The 24,205-nt window shown below is 43.4% G+C and overlaps 1 protein-coding gene across 1 annotated transcript in view; it reads right to left on the bottom strand.

The window, feature by feature from the left end:
* Window positions 1-24,205, bottom strand: part of PLD5 (phospholipase D family member 5) — a 168,648-nt gene that overhangs the window by 118,502 nt on the left and 25,941 nt on the right. Inside the window, exon 2 of the mRNA XM_054576705.1 lies at window positions 14,790-14,926. Within this exon, the coding sequence (XP_054432680.1) occupies window positions 14,790-14,926 (137 nt within the window). The remainder of the gene's footprint in view (window positions 1-14,789; window positions 14,927-24,205) is intronic.

The following is a 24,205-nucleotide window of genomic DNA, read 5'->3' as shown; positions in this document are numbered from 1 at the left end:
CACAGAGTTCAGCAAGCTGGACTTTTAACTTTAATGATGTGCATTCTTTTATCCCAAAATGTTCTTACTCCAGAAAAGAATGCTTTCCCCCCATATTAAAAACTATATCAAGGAATAAAGATGTCATGGGATAGTCAGTCATTAATAACTACAGAAGAAAGCATCAGGAGGTGTTTTTTTGGAGTAAAAACTATCATTTCGATTGTCCAGTGACACAGCCTTCTCTAGATCAACTCTAGATTGACTCTGTGTATGAAACTCTTCTCCAGAACAAGAGATGCTTTGGGGTATTCTTCCCACGTGAGCAGGACTAAACCACCTGTTTCTGAGGCTTCATGGGGGTATTTCAGGTCCAAGTATAAACCCAAAGACACCAATGTTTCTACAAATTTAATCCACCAGGTACCATGGCACATGAGCCAGGACTGGTACTGGTAAGACAGGATTCCTGCTTCACAGAAACTTTTATTCTCCCTTGATGTGACTGTGGCATTTGGCAGTCACTCTTTAGGGTGCTTCTAAAATAAAAGCCCTTCCTGTTTCTCTTCCTACTCTTATTTAGTTTCAACTTTCTTCACTTGAGGTTTTTCCTTTAAAATTTGGTGTGAACACGGAGGTGAGTCACGAGGCCTCTTTGTATCCTCCGCCCCGTCCCCGGGGAATCAAGCTCCTTTAAGCCGCCACTCACCGCCCACTCTGACCGCCACCCCCAGACTTTCTCCCGAGGCCCTGGTCCAGTGGGGAGCACTCGCTTTTGCGCATTCCACTTAGATGACCCATCGACACCGCCCTGCTCAGACACAACTGCTCTCTCCAGCGATTCTTGGGCACCACCAGCCATACAAATTAAAAGCTTAATAATCGCTTAGGCAATTCCTCCAGATCCTAGATATTGTCACTTCAAAAAACAATCTCTTAAATGTATCCCCTTTTTATACCTTTACTGTCACCACTTAAGGGGAAGGAGAGCCCATTGATTCCTGAGTGTTTCTCCTGGTTCCTAACCAAGGGCATCTGGGGAGTCTGTTGAAGCCTTTATGCCCCATGCCAGAATCTTGGGGGGCATAAGTTTGAATAACTTCTCCAGGTGGTTCCAAAATGCTCCCAAGCGTGTTAGGTGCCTGACATATATCTCGGCTGATCCTCATCACATCCCTAGGAGGTCGGCGCTTTTAAACCCATTTATGGAAGGAAAAGCCTCAGCCTCAGAGACGCTATGTAATCAGGCTGCAGTGAGATAGCCAAAAAATGACAGAGCTGAGAGTCAAGGTTTATCTGACTCCCAAATTGGTGCTCTTCTCAGGTCCCTGACACGAACTTCCCATCCACTTCCCATCCATCCACACGGTAAGCTGATACGTTGTAAGGTTTTTGTGGGTTTTTAAAATGCAGGTTCTATGCCAAACCCACAGAAATTCTGGTTCTCTAGGAATAGAGTTAACCCCTGAAGTGTGGAATTTAACCAGCACCCACGTGGTTCTGAAGTAGTCATCTAAGATCATGCTCCGGTTACTGCATCAGACATATTAACATTTTCCCTCGAGCCGCAAAGAGGATCATGTCTATTTTCTTGTCAACCCTTCAATAGCTCCTAGTTATTTTCACAATAGAGTCCAGATTCCTAAGCACTGCACACACGACCTGAATGCGGTGGTCACAGCCTTGTTTGCCTCATCCCCTGCCTCTGCCTCACTTGCCAGTCACGAGGAACCCAGAGCTCGCTCTTCTGTGACAAAGCCGAGCCTTTTTTAACCCCTGAGTCTTTGCACAGGCTGTGGCCTCTATTTGAAAGCCTGCAATTGTTGAATCCAGTTACCTGCTCCGTCATTCTGGCAGAGTTAGGTGCTAGGTGCTGCTTCCCGTGGTTCCTTAACACTGAGGACGTCCCTCCTATAGACCTGTTCTCACCTTGTGCACCTGTTAACACATTCTTGGTGGTAAAAACGGATCATTCCTCTCTGCACCTTCAGCTTTCGCACAATCTTGACACAACATAGGCCCTTAATAAATAGTGGGCTAATGCAAAGTAAAGTAAATCAATCACTTGGATTTTGGCAGCTAGTCCTAAAAGCTTAAAACTCCTGTGGATATCTTGGGGTATTTCATACATATTAATAAAATATATGATCAACTATCTCAATCTTTTGGCATTTCCAGGACTCACATGATCACTGAAGGAGAAGGGATTTTGGAGGTCATGTTAGACGGTCTCCTCATTATACAGCTGGGAAAACAGAAACCTGGAGAACTAAGTGACCTTCCCAAGTTTACTCTGCAGGCTCCCAGAAAACTGAAAGCTTTTCTTTCCCTGGTCTAGCTTTCCTTTCTCTATCCCTTGTTGCTTTTTGTTCTTTCCTTCCTTTATTCTAGTGTAGCAGGAACAAATGTTTATCAGAGCACCACTCTGCCTAAAGCGCTGGCCTGCACATGCTACCACGCCCTGCACTTCTTCATTGGTTCCACTGCCGGCACTTGGGCATTAATACACACTGGCCCTGTGCCAGCTGCCAAGAATGTGAATATTCTCATGACAGAGTTCCCTGCCCCACAAGCTTGCAGTCTAGAAGAGAAGACAGGAAAAGGCACAGCGATTACAAGATGGCGCCTCCAATGTGGGCATTACCAGCCTAACCAAACGGGCGCTCCATGGTGTTCTTGGGGACAACCACGGAATGGAAATTTGGTGACAATGTATACAAAAGACAAATGTCACTGTTCCCTTCCTCACTAAATTTGCAATAAGGACTAAAAGGTCAATCATGAAAAAATAACAAAGCACATACTTGAAAAGTCTCATCTTAATTCATCTGTCATGAAACTGTCCCACCAAACTGCCCACTGAAGGGGGTCTTTCAATTATCCAGTGACTCCCAAGAGAGAATAAAATGGAGCCCTCTAAGGCCATAATTATTTATACCGACACCTGAAAACGGACACAGTAGTCAGGGAGCAACACAATGAAACTTTAATATCACACTTCCAGGCTAGATTGATTTACACGTAAATCGAGAGAGTCTTAAGATTTTTAAAAATACCCCTTGACTGAACTTTCATTAATTCCATCTTGAACCAAAACCAAACTCAATACTCATCCACCTAAGAAGATTTAGAGAGATATGTGACATTTGGTGGTAACACTTTCAGAACTCCAGAAAGTCTCTCTCTTACTTATGGCTCCTCAACTTTTTTCTTTTTTAAATAATAATAGAAAAGGAAAAACAATCAATTCTCACAAAAGCTTTTATATAAAGCAGCTTAGCTTGACATCAGGGACTGCGTTAAACTTAGAAGTGGTTGCTATTCACACAGTGGGAATTTTCAGTGACTCCAAGATGCTACTTTTGTAAAAGTCCAAAAAAGTCCTTCTGGCAATTGGTTATGTTACTGGAAGAACGAATACTTGGTATTCACAGCAGATAATGAGTTCTGTAAGAGTGGTCGGCTCCGGGTGCTGCAGCAGCACCTGGAATAGCAAAGTCAAAGGCGCCCAGGTGACCAGAGCAAACCCCCTGCAGGGGGGTGTGGTCTCAGGTAAAACCGAGAGATGGAGGGAAGAGGAAAGTCATACCCTGAGGAGGATGCATCTGGTAACAAAGCACTGAGGCCGGGGCCAGCGTGCGCTCCTAGGGCCCAGGCGACCTCTGTCTGACCAGAGCACAGCCGTCAGACACAGCAGGCAGGCACTTGACTTCATGCACAACAGGACTTCAAGCAGAATGAGGCAAAGCAACTTCCTCAGGTTCAAAGAAAGTCCCTACTTTATGCACAAAAACAATCTCTTGGCACAAACCTTTAGATGAATTTTAGGTGAAAAACTGCAGTGCAAGCATTTATATCTTAAGGCTTTGCAAAGTGCAAAAAGGGATTAATTTTTTTGAGGAGGGAAATCAATGGGGAAGTGTCAACGGTCAGCAACTTGTCCCCCAGAAAGTGTCCCCTTCCTTTGGGAGATGCCGGTGTTGGGTCCCGGGGGAAGCACATTGTGGCCTTGGACTAGGGTCTTCCAGGAGGGAGGGAACAGGGGTGGGCCAGGGTCTGGTTAAGGGATTGGTTAGAGAAATCCAGAGAGAAGTGCAGAGCTATGGAACAGGACACAGCAGTATGTGAGCAGGGGGTCTGTACTGACAGCTGACACCTAGTGATGGAAGATGCTCATGCTGTTGGATAAAGCAGGGCAAAGTAAGGAGGTGGAGGCTGATGGCTGGCTGAGCGCGGAGGAAACAGTGACGCAAGCTCCCCCGTGCCACCGGAGGGCGTGGGGTGTTGGACAACGTGCAAATGCCACACACTGCCCCACCTCAGCGGACAGCCCTGTCACAGCAGCCCAGACTCGGCCCTCGGAGCCTAAAAATAAGAAAAGAGTTGGCGACATCTAGATTTGAACCTGGCTTGAGCCTCTAGTAGGTGTACAGATTATGTGATAATTTTGAATCTACCATTTCATCTGTCAAATAAAAATAAGGTCTGCTTTATTGTAAGAAGCAGTCAGATAGCATTAGGTACACTTCATACAGTAGCTGGCATCTTGTAGGTATATGAGAATTGATAGATGTAATACTAAAACCAAATAATATCTAAAAATGGTGACGGTGATGGGTCACAGTCCGCTACTACCTGGAAATCTAGTTCCAAGTCCCTGAAGTGACAAGAACTGGCTACCAGGATAATGTGATAATCAATGAAAATATAACGGCCGATGCTTCTCTCAGTTACTAGTAAATAGCGTCACTGAGAATTGTACTAAAGACAAGAAAACATCGACAAAATAGCTGGAAAACTGAGCATGCCAGCTTGCAGTTATTTCCAAAAGAGTGCTCAGAATCAAGCACTTCATTTATAAGACGGGACAAGCTTGGCTCATCTTATGTAATAAATGTCACAATTACTGAAGCAAAGAGATTACAGTGGAGGTTCACCTTCTAGATGCACAAATAATCAATTTCCCATGTCCTCGAGAAGTAAAACAATAATTACCTGTGAATATCTCCTACAAGGTGGTATTTCTAATCTAACAGAAAAGGCTCAAAAATCTCATCATCCCTCCCTGACAAAACAGATTCACTCTGTGTGATGTTATTTACTGTGTTACTATTAGTGTTATCACAATGATTATTTTATTGCTCTCAGAGACTTTGCAATGTTTTACTAGTCCTCTATCAGGCCACATTTTCCTTAACTAGGTCATACAAAGGACACGAACGGCCAAGTCACAATTGGAGAAGTAGACATGGCTCATAAACAGGGGTAAAGATTTTCAACCTTACTCATAATTTTTTAAAAAAATGCCACTTTTTTCATTATCTGGTTGGCAAAGATAAAGAATCTGATAATATACTATGTTGGCAAGAGTGGAGGAAACAAGTAATATTACATTTTAATGATACAGCTGCTTTGGAATACAGTTTGTACTATCTATCCAAATTTAAAATTTATATACCCTTTAACCTACTAATTGAATTTCTAGGAATCACAAGTGGTATCACTTTGCCGCCTGCAACACTGCCCCCAAGCAAGACCGTATCCTGCCCTTCAAAGCCCTGAGGCCTGGCGTTGACTCAGCCTCCTTACGGACGAAGTCCTCCCAGGCGTCTGCTTCCAGAGCTGGAGGTTTCATCCACACTGAGTGTTGTCTCTGGCAGGGGGTTCTCCTCCCCACTCAGTGCACCCGGAGTTTCCCAGCATTCTCAGCTGCCCTCACGCCGGCACCCGCAGACTCGCCACTCACTCGGGCCTCCGGGAGTGAATGTGGTCCTTGAACCCTTCACGCCACGCAGAGCTGGCGGTGCAGTCAACGCCACGGTCGGGGCCAGCCTTTCGTTTCGGCATCACAAATGAACCTTTTGCTTTGGCCGTGATCATCACAGTGCTGAATGGGGCACACTTTTGTCTGGTCTTCAATCTGTTCATTAGACATCTCTCTCTGTCTGAGACAGGCCCTTCCCAAGTCTGCGTTAGCCTCGTGGCTTCAGTGGGGCAGACTGTCCTTATTCTCCAAGATCACAGCTGTGGCGGAAGGGGACGCGCCTGAGTGGCGAGCACGGACCACCACTGATTCCCACCTTCGTGGTCCTTCATCCCTTTCAACTTCCTTTCCAGGTTAATCCCTCCACGTGGCCTCTCACTGGCAACATCAGCAGTGGATTTTGTATGGTTAGGGGCCATGATGAACAAAACAATGTGATATTAAGTCAGCACAAGAGAAAATCATGCATTAAAAGAGACATAGTAAATATGAGTGTTATGAGGCTGCCATCGGCAATATAGGGTACTGTTTATGCCACACTGTTTCTAATAAGTAGAAAGAGTATGCTCTAAAATAACAATTAAAAGCATAGTGTAGTTAATACATAAACCAGTCGCATAGTTGTTTATTATCAATATCAATTATAATGTCGTGTACTTGTTTGTATGTGCTATGCTTTTATATGGCAGGCAGCATGGTAGGCTTATTTACACCTGCCTCATCTCAAACACGTGAGTAACGCATTGTCCTGTGATGTTAGGACATCACTAAGTGACAGGAACATTTCAGCTCCATCATAATCTTAGGGGACCCCCGCTGTATATATGGTTCGTTGTTGCCAGAAACATCATTACATGACATGTGACTGTATTTTCATCTTATAACAGCACGGAAGAAGCATTTTCACCAGTTTAAAAATGGCAATATTGAGGCTTCATTTAGGTGACTTACCCAGCTCGAAGGGACAGAAATGGGACCAACCCTAGGCCTTCTGAACCCAAGTTCAGTGCTCTACATGAACCGTTACCCGAAGTGTGAGTAGTATATGAAACCGAGATTCGGATTTGCAGTTGAGGTTTAATGGCAGAGTATTTTATTGCTCACAGCCGTGGCTTTTAGACTCACAAGCTCAAAGTTTTCCCTCTGAAACATGACCCCATTTTTAAATGCTGTGTTCCAAATCTGCAAGCTGTTCTAAATTCCAAAGCTTCTCCAACTTTGGAAGCTGAGTTCCTGTGAATTCTGTAAAAAGCTTTGTTTTTCTCAATATAGTCTTTGTAATGATGGTAATAACAACTTTAACGGAAAGTTCTGTTTACGAAGCTTTTGTAACTATCGGTCTATACGGGGAACTATAAGAATATCCACCAGGCTCATCCACCTGGGTTTTCTTGTTCGTCTTCACTTCTTTCGTCAGTGTTCTTCTTGCCAAAGGATAAGGGATAGCTCTTCATTGTCACTACAAGAGGTCCTTCCTGCAAAGGCAGCTGAAACACAAGCTCTCGCTGGCAAAGACACCTGTGTTTTCTGTCCCCAATACTATTTGTGATGATCAAAAAAGGCTGGGCCTATAAGGGAGGGTTCAGTGAACTTTTTGAAAAATATATACCACATTCAAATAATCTCCTTAGAGATCAAAGCTGGTGATAGGAAATGTCAACATTGATAATCATATAAATTTCATTGAAATTAATAGTTTGGAGTAATTAGCTTCTGCTGCTTCCTACGGTGGTAATTAATTATAGACCATTAGGAAGTGTCATGATCACTCACATTTCCTCCTTCAAACATTAAATGCTAAAGATAAAAGATTATCTTTAAAATAATCTTTAAGATTTTAGCTATGGGACTATAAATGCTACTTTCAGGGTACTAAGCTAATGAAATCTCTCATAATTCAGGAAATTTAAATTTTACTTGACTCACTAGTGAAATATGCTAATATGTGCCATTTCACATGAGAACAGAGTTCAGAAGTATAGACATATCTGCATTTAAATGTTTGAGGACTTCCTTTTCTTTTTATTTAAAATTAAACGTTTACCTCCCATCCCCAATTATTATTAAAAGTTATTCATTCGATGCCAGTAAGGAAAAAAATTACATGTTAGGTTATACTCTTTCATTTTAGCAATTTCCTCAGCAGCTTTCTTTTTCTAACTAATTTCCATATGATAGTCTTTAAGTGAAAAATCTATTAGCTTCAGTTTCCCTTCTCACAATTCCCAGTAGTTCCCCCCAAAGTGAGTTCCCCATGAAGGACCAATACACTGATCTAGATAATACGTAGTATCTCCATGAACAGTATTATTGCTGTATTTGGTACTTGCTTTTACATGGAAATTATTGCCCATTAAGAAAGAGAAGCCGCTCAGCTCCGACATGCGAGCTACTCTGTAAGATGCAAAAGAGGGAAACAGATGAGGTCCCTCGTTCTCAGGGGGTTTCTGATCTAGCTGAGGAGACAATGGGAAGACAGAAATGCTGATAAAACCAACAGAAGGCCTAAGTTTCCATTACAGAAACGAAATGGCCTTGTATTACTAGAAATGGGACAAAGGAGTGAGAAATCAAAGCAGGCGAGATGCCAGTGCCCAGGTCCCCGGGGGAACACAGAGGTCTGGACAAGGACTAGAGGCTCCACACAGAGAGCAAGCAATGTGTGGTAAGTACCGAACCGGTGCCGAGCAGGGTTCTGAGAGCCCCACGGTGGCATCGCGCTGGTAGAAAAGCTAGACCAGTAGTGCCCAAGGGGAGAAGGTGAAAGAAGGGAGGGGTCACAGCCTGAGCTGGGAATTCAGCATCACTTCACGAGAAGCAGAGGTGAAGCCACAGGCATGGGTTAGAAATTGCCAAAGGGGAGAGTGGAAAAAGAGAAATGAGACAATTTCAACAACCAGTATTGATTGTCTGTCTAGTAGAAGTGGGCAGTAGAAAGAATAAGAGAGATTGAGTAACACAATGACAATGGATATATATAAATGCGTAAGTATATATGTGTGTGTGTATAAAATTCTGACCCACAATCTGAAGCACCCTGCTCAGGAGGCGGGCCTGAGCCATTGTTTCTTTCTCATTTGGTTAGTCTTTGTTTATTGCTGCAGGATCACGTGCGGAGACAGAGGGCGGCTTTGAGAGGGGCGAGAGAAACCTCTCCCTCTGAAGCGGGTGGGAGGAGGGAAGGGTGAGAGAGGACACTGGGCGATGCTGCACTGGAAGGAAAGCTGAAGAAGCCGTTGCAGGTGGATGCCACCTGCTGAATTCACATCGCCTCTGAACGGAGATGCACAGGTAAAGGTTAGAGCTGTAGGGAAGTGAAAGGAGTTTAGAAACAGACAAGGGGGAGCCAGTAAGAAACGGATAGAATGGCTCACTTCCGTTTAATAGAGTGGTTTGCATGTAAGTGCTTATCTCCTTTCTTTCTTGAGATTCTAGAAGATTCTGTAAAAAAATACAGTATAAAAGAAAAAACACATTAAGACGATTATAAAGGAAACAGGTTCACTAGGCATTCAAATGGAGAACGTGGGAGAGGATGGCAGACAAAAGCCCCGGAGGCGATTTTTGCCTTTGTTCTTCCTTTCATCATCTTCCCTGTGTGGTACATCGGAAACCTATTAGCAGTACCAGGTGCACTCAGCTTTTTAATTCTTTGGTATTCTCCTGGGGGTGAGGGTATAGATGAAAGTTTCTCTTTCTCCTTAGATGGTGCTAAAAGCACTCAGATATCAAACCTGAAGCCACAACCAAAGGGAGCCTTCTAAATTTGGGAGCAACACTATAAAGACGTCACTGGGTTTATCAATATAGAGCATGGCAGATCAAAGTTAATGTGGATAAAAGGAAATTAAAAAGGAAAAACCTGTAGTTTAAGAAAAGGATGAAACATGGATCGTAAGCTCTCCCTCATTTTGGAGCAAAGCAAGACGAAACTCAAAAGGGACCATAAACACCTGCAGTGAACTTGTGTCCCTTAATAAAAAGAATAAGAGCCAACATGACCTGATCATCGATTAAAGGTACTTGCATTAACATACTGAGTCCTTACAGAACCTTTCAAGTAAGGGATTATAACTGTCTTCATTAGACAGATTTTAAAAATGTGGCACAGCAAAAGTAAGAAACTCGCCCAAGATCTTCCATCTCCTACGTGGTATAGCCAGAGTCAAACCCAGGAAACTGCGCCACATGGACCGCATTCTTACATCTATCACATGAAAGGAAAGACGGGAAAGTTGTGGGGGGGGGGTATTGCTCAGTCATAAAAGTAATTAAAAGGGGTTTTCCTCTGGTGTCGTTGTGTTTTCCCCCAGTACCCTTGGGGATGATCTAAGTTCCAAGGGGGACAGCCTTGGAACTTAGGATTTTAGTAGAATTGTCCATGAAAGGAACCAGGGAGTAGATAATACCATGGCTCAGAGGAAAAAAAAAAATCAAAATGGGGCTAGAACAGCTTGCTGTTGCCAGGAAGCTCTCAGGCATGTGGAATAGTGTCAAAACAGGACAAGACACAGCTCCCTTTAGCCAAGTAATATCAATTTGGGCATTAAAAGAAAAAACAATGATTAAGTTCTATTGCAGCCAGTTGGGTCGGTTCAGATAGCTCCAAGGTGACGACGCCAAACGAGAATGTGCGAAACACGAGGAGGAAACTGTCGGTGCACAGAGAGTCTCAGCGCTGTCTCTTCTCAGCGTTCTCCTGATGAACCAAGTCATGCACGCCCTGCGGTGGAGCGGCGGCTCTGTTATTCATACAGATGCAGATACAGGTAGAGCTTATTATTTTAAGTAAGAAGATACTGGATCAGGGGAGGAAATTCAGAACACAAAGTGTGTGAGAAATAGAAAGTAGAGAAGTCAGCTTTTTTTTCCATTGCTTTTTAGAGAGGAAGGGAGAGAGAAAGAGAGAGAAATATCAATCGGCTGCCTTCTTGTGGGCACCCTGACTGGGGATCAAATCTGCAAACTGGGTATGTGCCCTGACCGGGTATCGAACCTCAGACTATGGGACGATGCTCCCACCAACTGAGCCACACTGGCAACAGCGGAAATTCAGCTTTTTCATAGAGAAATTTAAAAATTTAGAAAGTATATGTAAAAAGAATGTGTGTGTGTCTGGTGCTTGTTATACTTTCTGTGGCCAAACCCTGGAGCTCTGGGCCACCCCTTACTGGAGCACCACTTGGTAACTTACCCATTGGGGACCCAGCCCAAGATATTCCCTGGGATCCCTTTTGTACAGACCCAAGTCCATTCACTTTTGGGTGAAGGAAGTTTCTTGGGGTCAGGGACAGTGGGTATCACACATGTACACAGGCTTTGTCCATTCCCTTCCTGCTTCAGAGCAAGAGGGCGTAAATGAAAATGGATATGCACATTTGTGGGCCAGAGTGAGCGGAGGCGGGCCAGTGGCCTCCCAGGCATGGCGCTCATTCAGGAGGGCGAGGGGCCAGCGTGAGGAGGCCCAGGAGCGGGGGCTTCCATAATTACCTGAACAGAACAGGTGGCAAGGGTCCCCCAAAGGCGATGATAACCCACCCCAAATTCCTTTTTATGAGTTACTTATGTTCACTCAGTGCGTCTAGTGAGTTTGGGGACATGAACTCCCGTGTTGTTATGGAAACTGGGCCTGGTGTGGAGGGGGAGCAGGGTGCAGGCTAGTTCTGGGCGGACTTATCAGGCAGGCGCAGTCAAGAAAGGTCTTCTTCTCCTAAGTGTCTAGTCCAGTAAGTGGGTGAGTAAAAACCAAAAACAACTGATGCAGGATCGCTCCAGGAGAGGCAAGACAGACGCAGGAGTAAAGTTCAGAACGGAAGCCTGTCCTCTGAAAGGGTGGGCGTTCCGCTGAGAGCAGGTGTTCTGCACCTGAGCAGACCTGAAGGTAAACTCCATTGTTTCTACGGGTCCCTGGATGTGACGTGTGGGAAGCTTCGCAGTACACAGCTACCTCTTGCAAGAATGGCATAAAATGATAAGTGGGGGCACTAGTAAATCATAAAATAGCCAGGCCACAGCACATATGCAGTCTAAACTCACAGAATAAGCCGCTCTTTTTTTTTTTTTTTTCAAATTGATTTGAGAAACATTGATCCATCGCTCCACCCATCCATGCATTCGCTGGTTGATCCCAGCATGTGCCCTGCCTGGGGAGGGAACCCACAGCCTTGGCATGTCCAGACAACACTCTAACCAACTGAGCCACTGGGGCAGGGCCACGCAAGCCCTGCGACGCCCCAGGGCCCACCGAGATGTAATTTCCTGGCTGAAACTAGAAATCTACCCCCCTCAAGTCGTCAAGGGACCTGGAGGTGTACCTTTCTAGGGACTGAATCAGCAATTAAATACACCCTGGGAAATGATGAAAAGTACACAGGAATTCAGTACAAAGAAACCAAGAAATAGGTCAAAGTCATTTACTGAGGTCAGAAGATCTCATTTCTGAGCATAACAGTCAAGGCTGGCTAACAGCACTTTGGAGGATAAGTTTAGAGCAGTTTTTATTTTATAGATTTGCGTGGAAACTATGATCACTGAGGGTTTCATTATTCTAGTATTAGTACAGTGTTACAGCAGCAAAGTGATAAAAAAGGGAAAGAGAAATAAGTCAGACAGAAGAATTGTAAATAGGATTTTTTTTTTAACAGGGAGATACATTTTTTTTAGAAAGACATAAAAGCTGGGGAGACACTGAGTAAGCAGTGTGACTCGGAGTATCAGAGATAAGATGAATTAAATAATACACTTAGGAAAGAGTATGTTGAATGAGAACAATGTGGGAACAAGTTGTCAAAACAGTGTGAAGCCGTTGACAGAGTTTATACTCTTTCAACTCCCAGGAGTGAGAAGAGGTATAAACGTAAAGGGAGTTTAAATACAAAGTCAAAGTAAGAGGATCTCAGCAAAGGTTGAGCTGAGCAGGCAGCCCGCTTTGTGACAATACATCCTATGAGAAAAACAAGAAGAGACCACGGTGGGAGCCACTGTAAAAGGTAAGTGGAAGCGGAGCAGCCTGTGCTCTCCCTACTGCCACCTAGAGGTCTGTTAGAGGCACAAGACAGGGTGGGAGAGAATCCGGGAAGTGAGAACAAGAGGTTGTCTACGACGACAAGGAGGGAGCAGGCGACGTAGGACAATGTCATCAGGTTAAAATGAGAATGATTGAGACAAGACGGTGGGACAATGGACTGTCCCACAAGAGGATGGAGGCGGATTGGGGTACCAGGACTCACAGCTGCCCAACAAGCAGGAGGTCCTCAGGACAAAGAGAGACATACAGAATGTGCCTATTGTGTGGCTGAGAATGTAGGAGAACAGAAGAACAGGACATGGGGCACGAGCCTGTAGAAGACAGGAAGTCCTGGAGGGGCTGCAGGTTCTAGAAAAGACAGCCGCATATAGGGATGGCACCTAGCAACCAGGCTGTGATCCCAACTGCCCAGGAACAGGAAGCAGGAGAATGGCTGGTCATTGAAGAACATGTTCTGGAAGGAGGGGGAAGCTCTGTCGACTCACCAGTTGAGTTGCTGACTGAGATGGAAGAAAAAACCAGACCCACATTCCAACTGCGTGAATTCAAAGTAAACATTAGATTAAATTATAGCTTCCCCCAAATAAAAGAGACATAAGTTGAAGGTTCCTTTTGTTGTTGTTGAAAACTACTGCCTATACGTGGTCATGTGTATTAAAAGGTACTGGGTGTTCTGTCTTAAGGCGGTTGTTACAGTTTGGCCTTTATAAAGTGGCTTTCTAGGTGGTGGGGTTTGCCACTCCAAGTCCTCAGCAGCCTCCACGGCTGGGCGAGGCGAGAGAAAGGGCAGCTGGTCTCCTGAGAAGTCCTGCCCCTGTACACTCAATGCGTCGAGCTTTTAGTGAGAAGCAGCGAACGGTCACTGTTGTTCTATTGCTTTATGATCCCGATACAACGTTTCTCCCAAATCCCATTGGGGAGGTAAATATATTTTGAATCACCTTTCTAAATATATTGAACATGAAGGAACAAATCTAAAATGTATACCAATTTCTCTCTTGCATCCTTTGTTCTGTATATAATGCAGTTGCCTGGTAACTAGACTCTAGTGTGTCATGGGTTAGAAAGAAAACAAACTTCAATTGCCCTTTTCAGACATTTTTTTGGTGTGCTATTCAACTCTCAGGGCAAAATACCCAGGATAAAAACTCACATACACATCACCAGGCTTTTCATTTTAAGTTAGGAAGGAGAGACACTGAGACTAATGCTTCCCACACGGAAAAAATACAGTTAAAATGCATTAGAAGCGCTAATTCATAATAACCATTGTAATTTTGTGGTCTGACTTCAGTTCTGCAGCAACACGTATTAAAAATAGACCTCTTATCTATCTGTCCCCTCTGGGCACTTTGCTACACCCGCCCTGTGACCAGAACTCATCACCGTCTCGGTGTTGAGTAGGATGCAGAGATTTATGGGATAAAATCAGGCTTTGATGGCTCTGCCCTTACCAGAAATAAGCCCAGGGAGGCATAATTTAATGTAACTGCAGAGACATCGTTCTGAAACATAAAGGCAAAGCCTCTGTCATTTCTAGATTGATAACCAACTGTGCGCTACATTGGGTCAGACTGACAGGCTCATGTGTCCTAACAGGCATGCTTATGTATTTAATCCCTAATTTTAAGTTGGTGCTTTCTAAACTTCCATTTGATGTAACATCTACCCCAGTGTCCCCAGCTCCTTTGGGGCCCTCATTTTTGGCCATCCCAAAAGAGGCCAAAACCTCCCACTTAGAGGCCTCCGGAAACGCAGACTTGTGCTAATAAATGGCATCGTATCTACCACCCCTCTGTATAGAATCTGCCCAAATTGCACAGAGAGTTAAATTGCTGCTCGTTTTTATTTTCCTGATCTACGAGTAAGAGGGTCAGCGGACCCAGAATCAGGCCTCTACTTAACCCGAGGCGAGTTCGGATGGACACGCGTGGTCAGGACAGTTTTCTCTCCCGTGTCCAGGGCCTCTGGCTTTCTTGCCCACCCCCTAAAAGAGAATTTTTGTTTGTTACCTCTTACCGACATTTATTTTGACAGTTTTTTTCTGAGAGCCCGTCCTCGTCCTCTCCCATGATGTCCACAGCCGAAAATATCAACGCGACGAGAATGGCAAAGCAGCAGACCAGGGCGAAGATCACAATGCACTTCTGCTGGGACTGCAGGGGAGGAAGGAGAGAGAGCAAGGAAGGTCAGAGAGGCAACTTCTGCTTGGGAGACGTAAGATTGCATGGCTTTCCACGATTCCATGCACATCCATGGGGAAAGAGTTCCCTTCCTCTGTGCCAGAGAAGTGTGGCTCTCGGGGTGCAAATGCCCAAGACCTTCAATCTTGTGCCTCAACATGGACTTCAAACTGCCACAGACTACGTTAGAGCCTGTTCAATAATTGAACCGCTGTACCAAGACTCCCAGAAGAGTTTGCTTTCCTCCTTTCCCATCAAAAGCAGTGAAGAAAAGTTCACTACACGATCCATTACTGCAGATGAACAATGAAACAGAGTGGCTTGGTAATACTTTCCGGTCCCTGGTATGACTATCACTTTGTAAACTCTATGTTATCAACCTCCTTTTCCAAAGACTCAGGTACAAGTCCATCACAAGCCATGTGTCCGGCTATTTCCACATACTGCTTTGTGCCCTGGCCGGGTGGCTCCGTTGGTTGGAGCATCATCCCACGCAACAAAGTGTTGTAGGTTCGATCCCCAGTCAGCCAGTGTATGGCAGGCAACTGATGGATGTTTCTCTCTCATATCAATGTTTCTCTTTCTCGCTCTCGCTCTCCCCACCCCCCTCCCTTTCTCTCTCTCTCAAATCAATAAAAACATATCCTTGGGTGAGGATAAAGTAAAAAGAACACTGCTTTTTGGAGCCGAGTGGAGTGTAAGAACATCTCCGCACGGCACCACCCTGAGCCAAAGACCAGTCGCCTTCTACAGGGACAGTGCAGGTGACTGTGGTCTTGGGCTGGAGGCAAGTTGAGCTGAGTCGCTGCCAGGCTGTTCATAAATCTCCCTCTGGCTTCGCCATTAATAGCAATTGCTCTTCAAGCCTTCGTACCTTCCTAGCAGACAGATTTATCATGCCCTCGAAAGCCAGGAAAACCACTTCGCAAACTCCTAAGCCACAAAATAAATTATTAGAAAATGGTCAAACCAGGAAGAGAAAAAGAGTAAGCATTGATTTTTTTAAAAATTGAATTTATTGGGGCGACATTGGTAAACAAAATTACATAGGTTTTGTGGGTACAATTCTATAATACTTCATCTGTATATTGTGCTATGTGTTCACCACCCAAAGTCAAGTCTCCTTCCTCATCATTTGTCCCCGATCTTCTCTTGCCTCCCCCACCCCCCTTTCCATCTGGTCATCATCACGCTGTTGTCTGCCTATGAGATTTTTATTTATGTACTTATTTTTGCTTAATCCCTTACAACAAAAAGATTTTCACGAGGAAAAAACCCCAACAAGCAACAAACACTGCAGAGTGTGGACTTCATCCATTTTTCATCCCTTCCCTGGTCTCTTCCTCAATAGTCCAAAGCCTTCCTCTAGGCCCTGGCCCACCCTCACCTCCCTCCTGGGTCTTCCCACCACAGAACCCTTCTTCCACATTCCCAGAAGTCACCACACGCTGACGACAGATGGCGCCCTTTGCTTTTCCCGCCTCTCGCCCGGAGTGTCGACTCCGGGAGCACAACTGTAAACCCACCTTCACCCATCCCTGTAGATGATATATGAGACTACTGGGAAATTTCTCACTTCCATTGAATATGCCCTTAAGCCCCTGGGAGTAATAAGCGCTGTTTTCTGCCTTTGGAGTATTTCCCTGGAAAGCCTTCCTCCTTTTAACAACACTGCGTAGTCGCTGCCATTCATACCGGTTAGGGGACAAGAGATGAGTCATTTGACAGGGACCAGCCTCTGGTGAGTGGTGGAACTTAATGAATGCAAGCTCACGGAACTAAAACCAAGCAACAATGTCCTCAGTGAACACTCAGGGGCCCCGATGATTCCCCTTCATCCTAAATTCCCTTCCTGGAAATTTCTCTGTCTTTCTTTGCTTTGTCCTGGCAGGCCCAGAGCCCCCAGCCAGCCTATGCTTCTCTTCATCCAAGTTCTAAAGTGCTTATTAATACCCAGCTAGCTTTTGAACAGTTTTGATCTTTACTAATCATTTTCAAACTTTATCACATCCGTATTTACAATACCTGGGGAACCATCTCCTGGGACGTATTTTAAATCGACTCATTTCTGCCCTTCTGCTGTCTGATACTTTAGAATATTTTTCAGATTTCAATCAAGATGTTTGTGTAAATCCAATTTCATCATCATGTTCATTCCAGGGTTGGTGTTCTACTGTTTTGAGGAGGGAGGTACATCCTATACCTCTCTGGTTTTGCTTTATTTCTCAACACTGATTAAGTGCTACTGTTACCTTGCGGTATGAGTCAGGTAAGCATTTGCTTGTGTGCAAATGTCTGCCTTCTTCGTTGACCTCCAGATACACCTGAACTGAAGAATAAGCATTTCTCCAGAGGTTACAGTACAACATAATCCTACTCCAGCCAGAGCTCACCGCAATACAGGACTCCACACACAGAGTGGAAAAAAGAACTAAATGGAATGAGACAGAGAGAAAGATTTTGTCTTCTGCCCAAGGTGACAAACAATATGATCAGATGTCCTTGGGCATTCTGAAGAGGAAATGAAAAATACATTTTTCCCCCCTTGTGCTGTACAATTGTTTTGAAACGTACCCAGGATTTACTTTAATCAGATATGGTAGGCTGGTAGACAAAGAGCCAATTGCCTTTGAGAAGAAAAGTTTATTACTTAAGAGTTCCCAAGAGGAGGGGGTATGCTGCACCGCACGGGGCCACATGGGGGCGCACCGGAGTCTGTCAGCAGAGACAGCAGGCCAGAGTCTGTGCTGTGGTTTCCATGGGAAGGGGCAGGGAGGCAGGGTAGGCAAGTTTGAGCGGAGTCAGGATGAATAGCATGAATAATTTTGGTGGGTTCGGACTTAGAGGGATGGTCTCCAGATGTCTGGTCACTTTAAGGCAGGAGAAAATTGGCTTGCTGTGTGAACATAAAATAAAGGAGGCAGCTGGGAGTTTGGACTTTGGATTGACTGTTCTACATATGAAAGGCTTGCCCGTGAGTTGTTTGCTATCTCTAGAAATTAGCCAGCCCTGGAGGGGAAGTCTCTTCAGAATTAGCAAGGTTCCTAATATGTTAAAGCATTGTAAAATCCAGAAAAAAAAAACCCCATAATTAATATTACAATGCACCAGCCTATCTACCGATCTTAACTCAGAAATAGTAAAAACCAAAAGAAGATCTGGAAACTAATCAGTTCCAATGAGCTTATACTCCCGTTGTTTGTAGCCTGTAAACACACCCTCAGCAAAGGATACTATATCTTAATAAACTAAAAGCTGTCTTATATTAACACAGAAAACCACATTGGAGTTGGACTCCAATTGGCATAGAATGATGTCATTCTTTTTCCATACTTATGAAATGGCCAAGCCGCAGGCGTGACTTATATATATATAAGGGTCTATATATATATATATATATAATCTTGTTAATAACAGAATATTCTACATTATACCTATTGGTAACATCTAGTGATGTACTCATTAATAAAAGGCAAGATTTTCTATAATGATATTATATTGAAAAGTAGTTAAATGGAAGGCTTTTCTTAAGACTGATATTAAGACTATTAGTCTCTTTTTAGACAGTGGGGACTGGCTTGTGGAAGATATAGAAAGGGTTACTAATTGGAGGGAACTTCTCCTCCAAAGCCAAGGTCTGGTAGAAGCTTCCAGCAGTGGAAACCAGGACTTGTAATGACATTATCTGTCATTTGATACTAAGCACGGAGGCCCTTAGATAAGAACTCATCTCAGCAGAAAGAAACAATAAAATAATAAACAAAATGTTATTTGGGCATACTTCACTTCTCCAAGCCAAAAATGAATTAATTCACACATAATGGGATCTATGACTTAGACATATTTTGGCATGACAGTTTGGCACTTGGCTGACTGCCTAATGAATAAAATGCAAGGCTGAACAAAAATTAATCCATGAAACCACTATTTGTTCAGAGCCTATCTCAACACTGTGCTGGGGCCTGGAGACTGAGCAGCAAAGAAGACAGACACGATCTCTCCCCTTGGGTAGGAGAGGTGAGGAATAAATGGGAAAACAAACAAATAAGCCAAGTAATGCCCAACATTGAAAAACACTGTGTAGAAAATGAGCAGGCTGACATGTAGGTGACTATTGGTGGGAGTTAGGCGAGGCTCACTTGAAGGGATGTTTCTTTTTTTTTTTCTTAGGATTTTATTTATTTATCCTAAAGAGAGGGGAAGGGAGGGAGAAAGAGAGAGAAAAACACTGATGTGAGAGAGAAACATCGATTGGTTGCCTCCTGCACATCCCCAGTCAGAGACCTGGTCTGCAGCCCAGGCATGTGCTCTCACCGGGAACTGAACCAGCAACCTTAAGTTTGCAACATGATGCCCAACCCGCAGAGCCACACCAGTCAGAGTGAAGAAGGGATATTTCTCCTGAGACCTGAAGGTGTTATCCAAGTGAAGTCAGAGGACAAGAGTGGAATCAGGGAAAATATTTAGGAAGTCACCTATTCACCAATTTAGTCAAGAGACAAATGACTTAAGAAGATAAAAATAGGTGAAAAAAAATCCAAACCATGTTTTGGAGTTAGAGCTGGAGAAGCGATTCAGCAGCTGGTCGATGTGGGTGGGGTGTGAGGGAAAAGGAGGAATTGATGGATGACGCTCAGGGTTTGACTTCAGTTGATGGTGGGAATTTTCATGGAGATAAGAAAACACAAGGACAGAAGGTTTGCAGTGAGATGAAAGTTATCAAGAGTTGTACTTTGGAATTTTAATGGAAGATTCCTGTTCACGCCCAAGGGGTACTGCCAAGTAAACAGTTGACCCTATGAGTCTGAAGCCCAGAGATGGGGTTGGGACAGAAGGTACACAGACTGACATCATTATCCACATTGAAGGTGGCATTTAATATCACTGGGACTAAAAGACTTTGCTAAAGAATGAAGATAGAAATGAGAAGACAGGCAGAGGCCAAGCCCTCAAGTGCTGTACCATTGAGACAGGAAGAGAAGGATGAGTCAGCAAGGAATAGGGACAAGGGGAGAGGGTGGAGGACGAGAATGTAATCTGACTATGGCGCCCAGGAAGCCAGCACCGTGTTTCAGGGAGGAGGGGACATGTGACCACGTCTGGAGTTGCTGACATGGCTGTAAGTCAAGAAAGTGACGTCCCATGGAAATCACTGATGGATTTGGGTATAAACACTTCTACTATTGTGGTAAGATGGGTTGGAGGAAGTTGAAAAGTGAATGAATGAATGTCTGTCTGGCAATATGGAGACCAAGTTATCCGAAGAAACCTTCCCAATGGAAAACATAGACTACGGTTAATAAAATATTGATTGATTGATTACAGGCAAGTGTCCCTATATTAAAAATTGATAGAATTCAGCCACAGGAAAATATGATCTTTAATTATATGTGTTTCATCAGAATAAATGTTGACATTTATTAATTACATTCAAATAGATTTTACCATCTCTTCCATTAAATTTCTTCAAAGACTCACGAGTCACAGGAAAAGTCATTTCTCTTAGGTGTGAAGGGATAGCTTTCTGGGCAGAATTAGCTCCTTCAGAGAGGTTTTGATTTTCACTGGAAACCAGTGTGGGTTGTCCAGCAGACTCGGGTCCAGGCCCTTCCTTTCTCTCTCTCAGGGCGCCTGCTGAAGATGACCCAGCAATTCTCCCTCTCCCTGAGAAAATCCCATCTTTCATCTTGGATTTTATTCTGTCATTTGTTAGCATGCTCTTCTCAATGTTTTCCTTCACTAATTCTATTTCTTTTTTAACTTTCAAGACTTTTGTATCATCAAGAAGTTGCTCTATGTTCTGCTCTTTGATGTCAGAACTTTTTTTTCCCTTTCTTTGGTTTTCACTTCTTTCCCCCCTCTGTTCCTTTTTGGGGGATTCTGCTTTGACCAAGTTTTTTTTTTTAATGAAGTTCTTTCTCCCTTCATTTTCTGTTTATTTCTTATTCTTTATTGCTCCAGAAGCTTCTGCCTCTCCTTTTGTTTAGTTTTATCTTTAAATGGAAACTGTGTCAATATCCATAAACACAAAACCTACTAACTGCTTTCTTCTTAGTTCTAGCATTTTGGGCATCATTAGGAGGGCAAAATCTTGCCAAGACTAGAAAATCCAATACTCCTTATTTCATCATTTTTTATGGCTGAGTAGTATTCCATTGCATACATGTACCACATCTTTATCCAACCATCTGTCAAAGGACACCTAGGCCATTATGAATAATGCTTTAATTCGAAGAGGAGTCTGCATTGAGAAGTGGTTAGAAGTGAAGTCTACATGTCGTCTGCAATGTATTTTCAAATGTGCTCAGTTCCACTCATGTGGCATCACTGAAAGAGACGGTCACACCCATTGCTTACTCTAAAAACTGATAATGGAGGAGAGAAAATTAAGCACCTACCTGACAGTTACAGTCACAGTAAATGTAGCAAACCTTAACAATTATTGAATTTAGTGGTGAATATGAGTGAACATTTAGTATTTTGGAAACATTTCACAATCTTTTTAAATTTAAACTTTTTATATTTTAAAATTACAGTTGCTTTTCAATATTATTTTGTGTTAGTTTCAGGTGTACAGAATAGTGGTTAGACAGTTATGTAATTCACAGTGATCCCCACCAGTAAGTCTAGCGCCCCCTGGCACTGTGTGTAATTATTACAATACTACTGACTATATTCCCTATGCTGTACTTTATATCCCTGTGTCTATTTTATAACTGCCAATCGGTACTTCTTAATCCCTTCACCCTTTTCTCTGAGTCTCCCAACTCCCTTCCCATCTGGCAACCATCAACTTTGTTCTCTGTGTCTTAGAATCTGTTTCTGTTTTGCTCGTTCGCTTTATAGATCCCACAGAGAAGTGAAATCACACTTTTTCACTTTCACACTGAGAAAGATATTTGTCTTTCTCTGCCTGGCTTATTTCACTTAGCATAATACCCCCCAGTTCCATCCACATGGTTGCAAACGGGAAGATTTCATTCTTTTTTTAGGGCCAAGTAATATTTCCTTGTATATAAAACAAACAAGGGACCTAATTGAACAGAGACGCACACATTCATGGACAAAAGGACCTATGTATTGAATACAATTACAGTCATGCTGTACCGGAGCTGAAGGGAGAGGAGATCCAACGTGGGGTATCAGAAGCGATGCTGTCCTGCTAATAATTAAATCAAAGGTGCTATTGCAGCAGGAGATGAATGACATGGGGCAGAAATGATGACAATTAAGTCACTGAGAAGCCGGGGTTGTTGGGCGAGTCCTCCAAATCAATGTTGGAGGGTTAATAACATGAGTCTGCTAAGAGAGGGAAGTCTCACAAGCTGCGAGCTCAACCTGCAAGCCATTCTTCAATCTGTAGTAGGAACCAATGTCCTACCCTTGTAAGGAAATGAATACTTTTTCAAGTGTGAAAATCCAATTATTCTCCAATTTTAAATTCTGGACTCTGGCATACCCATTCCTTGGCGGCTCTTTTTCTAATTAATAAAAAGAGCATTTGCATTTTAATGTGCATGTTATAACTGCTTACGTTCTCCACATGTAATCGTCTACGGCAACAATTTTCATAAACCTAGTCACCAATATGATGTCTGCTTGTCTCTTCCAAAAGCCTGTGTTTAGATGTTATTTATGCTATTACCGTGGTAACATGTAGCATCTAAAACAATGTCTAATAAAATCCCAAAAGAGTAATGAATATCTCCCTGTGCTAGAATTTAAAAATCCCTCACACGCGCTTAGAGGAGAAAAAAATGTCTGTTTAGGATTTTCTGAGCGGTACCTAAGCAGCAGACTGAGGAACAGATCTGCCGCTCTGACTTTCTATGCCCTTCCTCTTAATAAGATAAAATGATGGGAGACTCAAGCCAAAGGGGCCTGAAGAATAGCTGTCCGTTCCAGCTCTCTGTCCACAGGGACCAGAGTGATGTTTTATGTGAAATTAAGATAAACAGTGGCTCCCTCATGCCCATAAGTACTCCCTTCATAGCTCCGTGGATTTATGGGAACCCAATAACCCCGTATGTCAGCTATCCTTCTATTTTATGAGCTCAGAGAGCGATAATCCCATCTGTAGTGCAAGTCTGATGTTCTTCAGAATGCTCTTAGCCTCTGCTCTATACCATTGCTGGAGTGTTTAAAAGGTTTGGTGCAGCTAACTAGGAATAACAATACAAATTATTAAAGTTCCTGCTTAGAGTAACCTGCCCAGGTAAGGGTAGACCCTGGCCAACTCAAGGAAACACCTTTGAGTGGCGGTACTGAAGTTGGAGTTAGGCAGAGAGAGACAAGCAGAGATATACTAAAAAACTCTTTCTTTCCTTGCTCTCTGCTGGAACTTCTTCACATTCACTATTGTTTTAGGTCCAGTCTTTATATCTACTTCCCTCTCTTGGCAAATAAAAAAATATATACACTTTAAAAACATTTCCATGAACAAAAACCTGCCAAACATGGATTATTTGATGCCAAGGTCAAAACGAGCCTGGTGTAATCGTTTATTCCAATTACCGAAAGGACAAAAATAATAGAGATGATGTGTTCACAGCTGAGAGATGAAGTCACAGATTAGAAGCATCTGATTCCATGTCTGTACTGTCGCAGTGAAATAGCAAAAGGTTCTACATTTCAGCATGCACCCTGCCACCGAATCAGTCCTCAGTCAGACCAGCTAAAATTATTCCCGACTTAGCCTGCGGGAAGATTGTGTTCTTCCTAAGAACAAATGATCTCCATTCTTTATGTAGAAGACCCAGAGACATGGCAGGAAAATGTAGCAGTACCCAGGATGAGGAGCAAGGAATTAGGTTCTAGGGTGTTTAAAAGTCATGGCTATGGCTCTTTAGGATTGGGGCCTGATTATAGGAATCACTTCAGAGAAAAAGGATCCCAGCAGTAGATATTTTTACAGTTCAGTACTGCGGGGGGCTTGGCTGTAATAAAGCAATCCTTATTTTAGCATTACAACAATGCAGTAAAGTAATACCAGTGGAAAAAGAAAAACAAATGGGGAACTTTAAAAATTGATTTTGAAATATAAGGTATGGGAAATATTAAAATTAGAGGCAGGATAAAAGAAAAGTATTGTTTGCAGAGGGAGTTTGGGTTATAGGAACAGGGCTAACATCAAGAAGCTCATTGTATTCTTTTAACCACATAAGTGAAGTTATCCGATAACCAAGAAGCAATCTGACAAAAAGGAAGTTTCTACAGGGTTTCCCGAAACGTACTCCATGCTTGGTTGCCCTA

The sequence above is a fragment of the Pteronotus mesoamericanus genome, unplaced genomic scaffold (assembly GCF_021234165.1).
Source record: "Pteronotus mesoamericanus isolate MK-2021 breed Mesoamerican mustached bat unplaced genomic scaffold, CSHL_Meso_final contig_347, whole genome shotgun sequence".
Lineage (NCBI taxonomy): Eukaryota > Metazoa > Chordata > Mammalia > Chiroptera > Mormoopidae > Pteronotus > Pteronotus mesoamericanus.
Note: the sequence above shows the minus strand (reverse complement) of the source record. Positions and strands in the feature narration are given on the sequence as shown.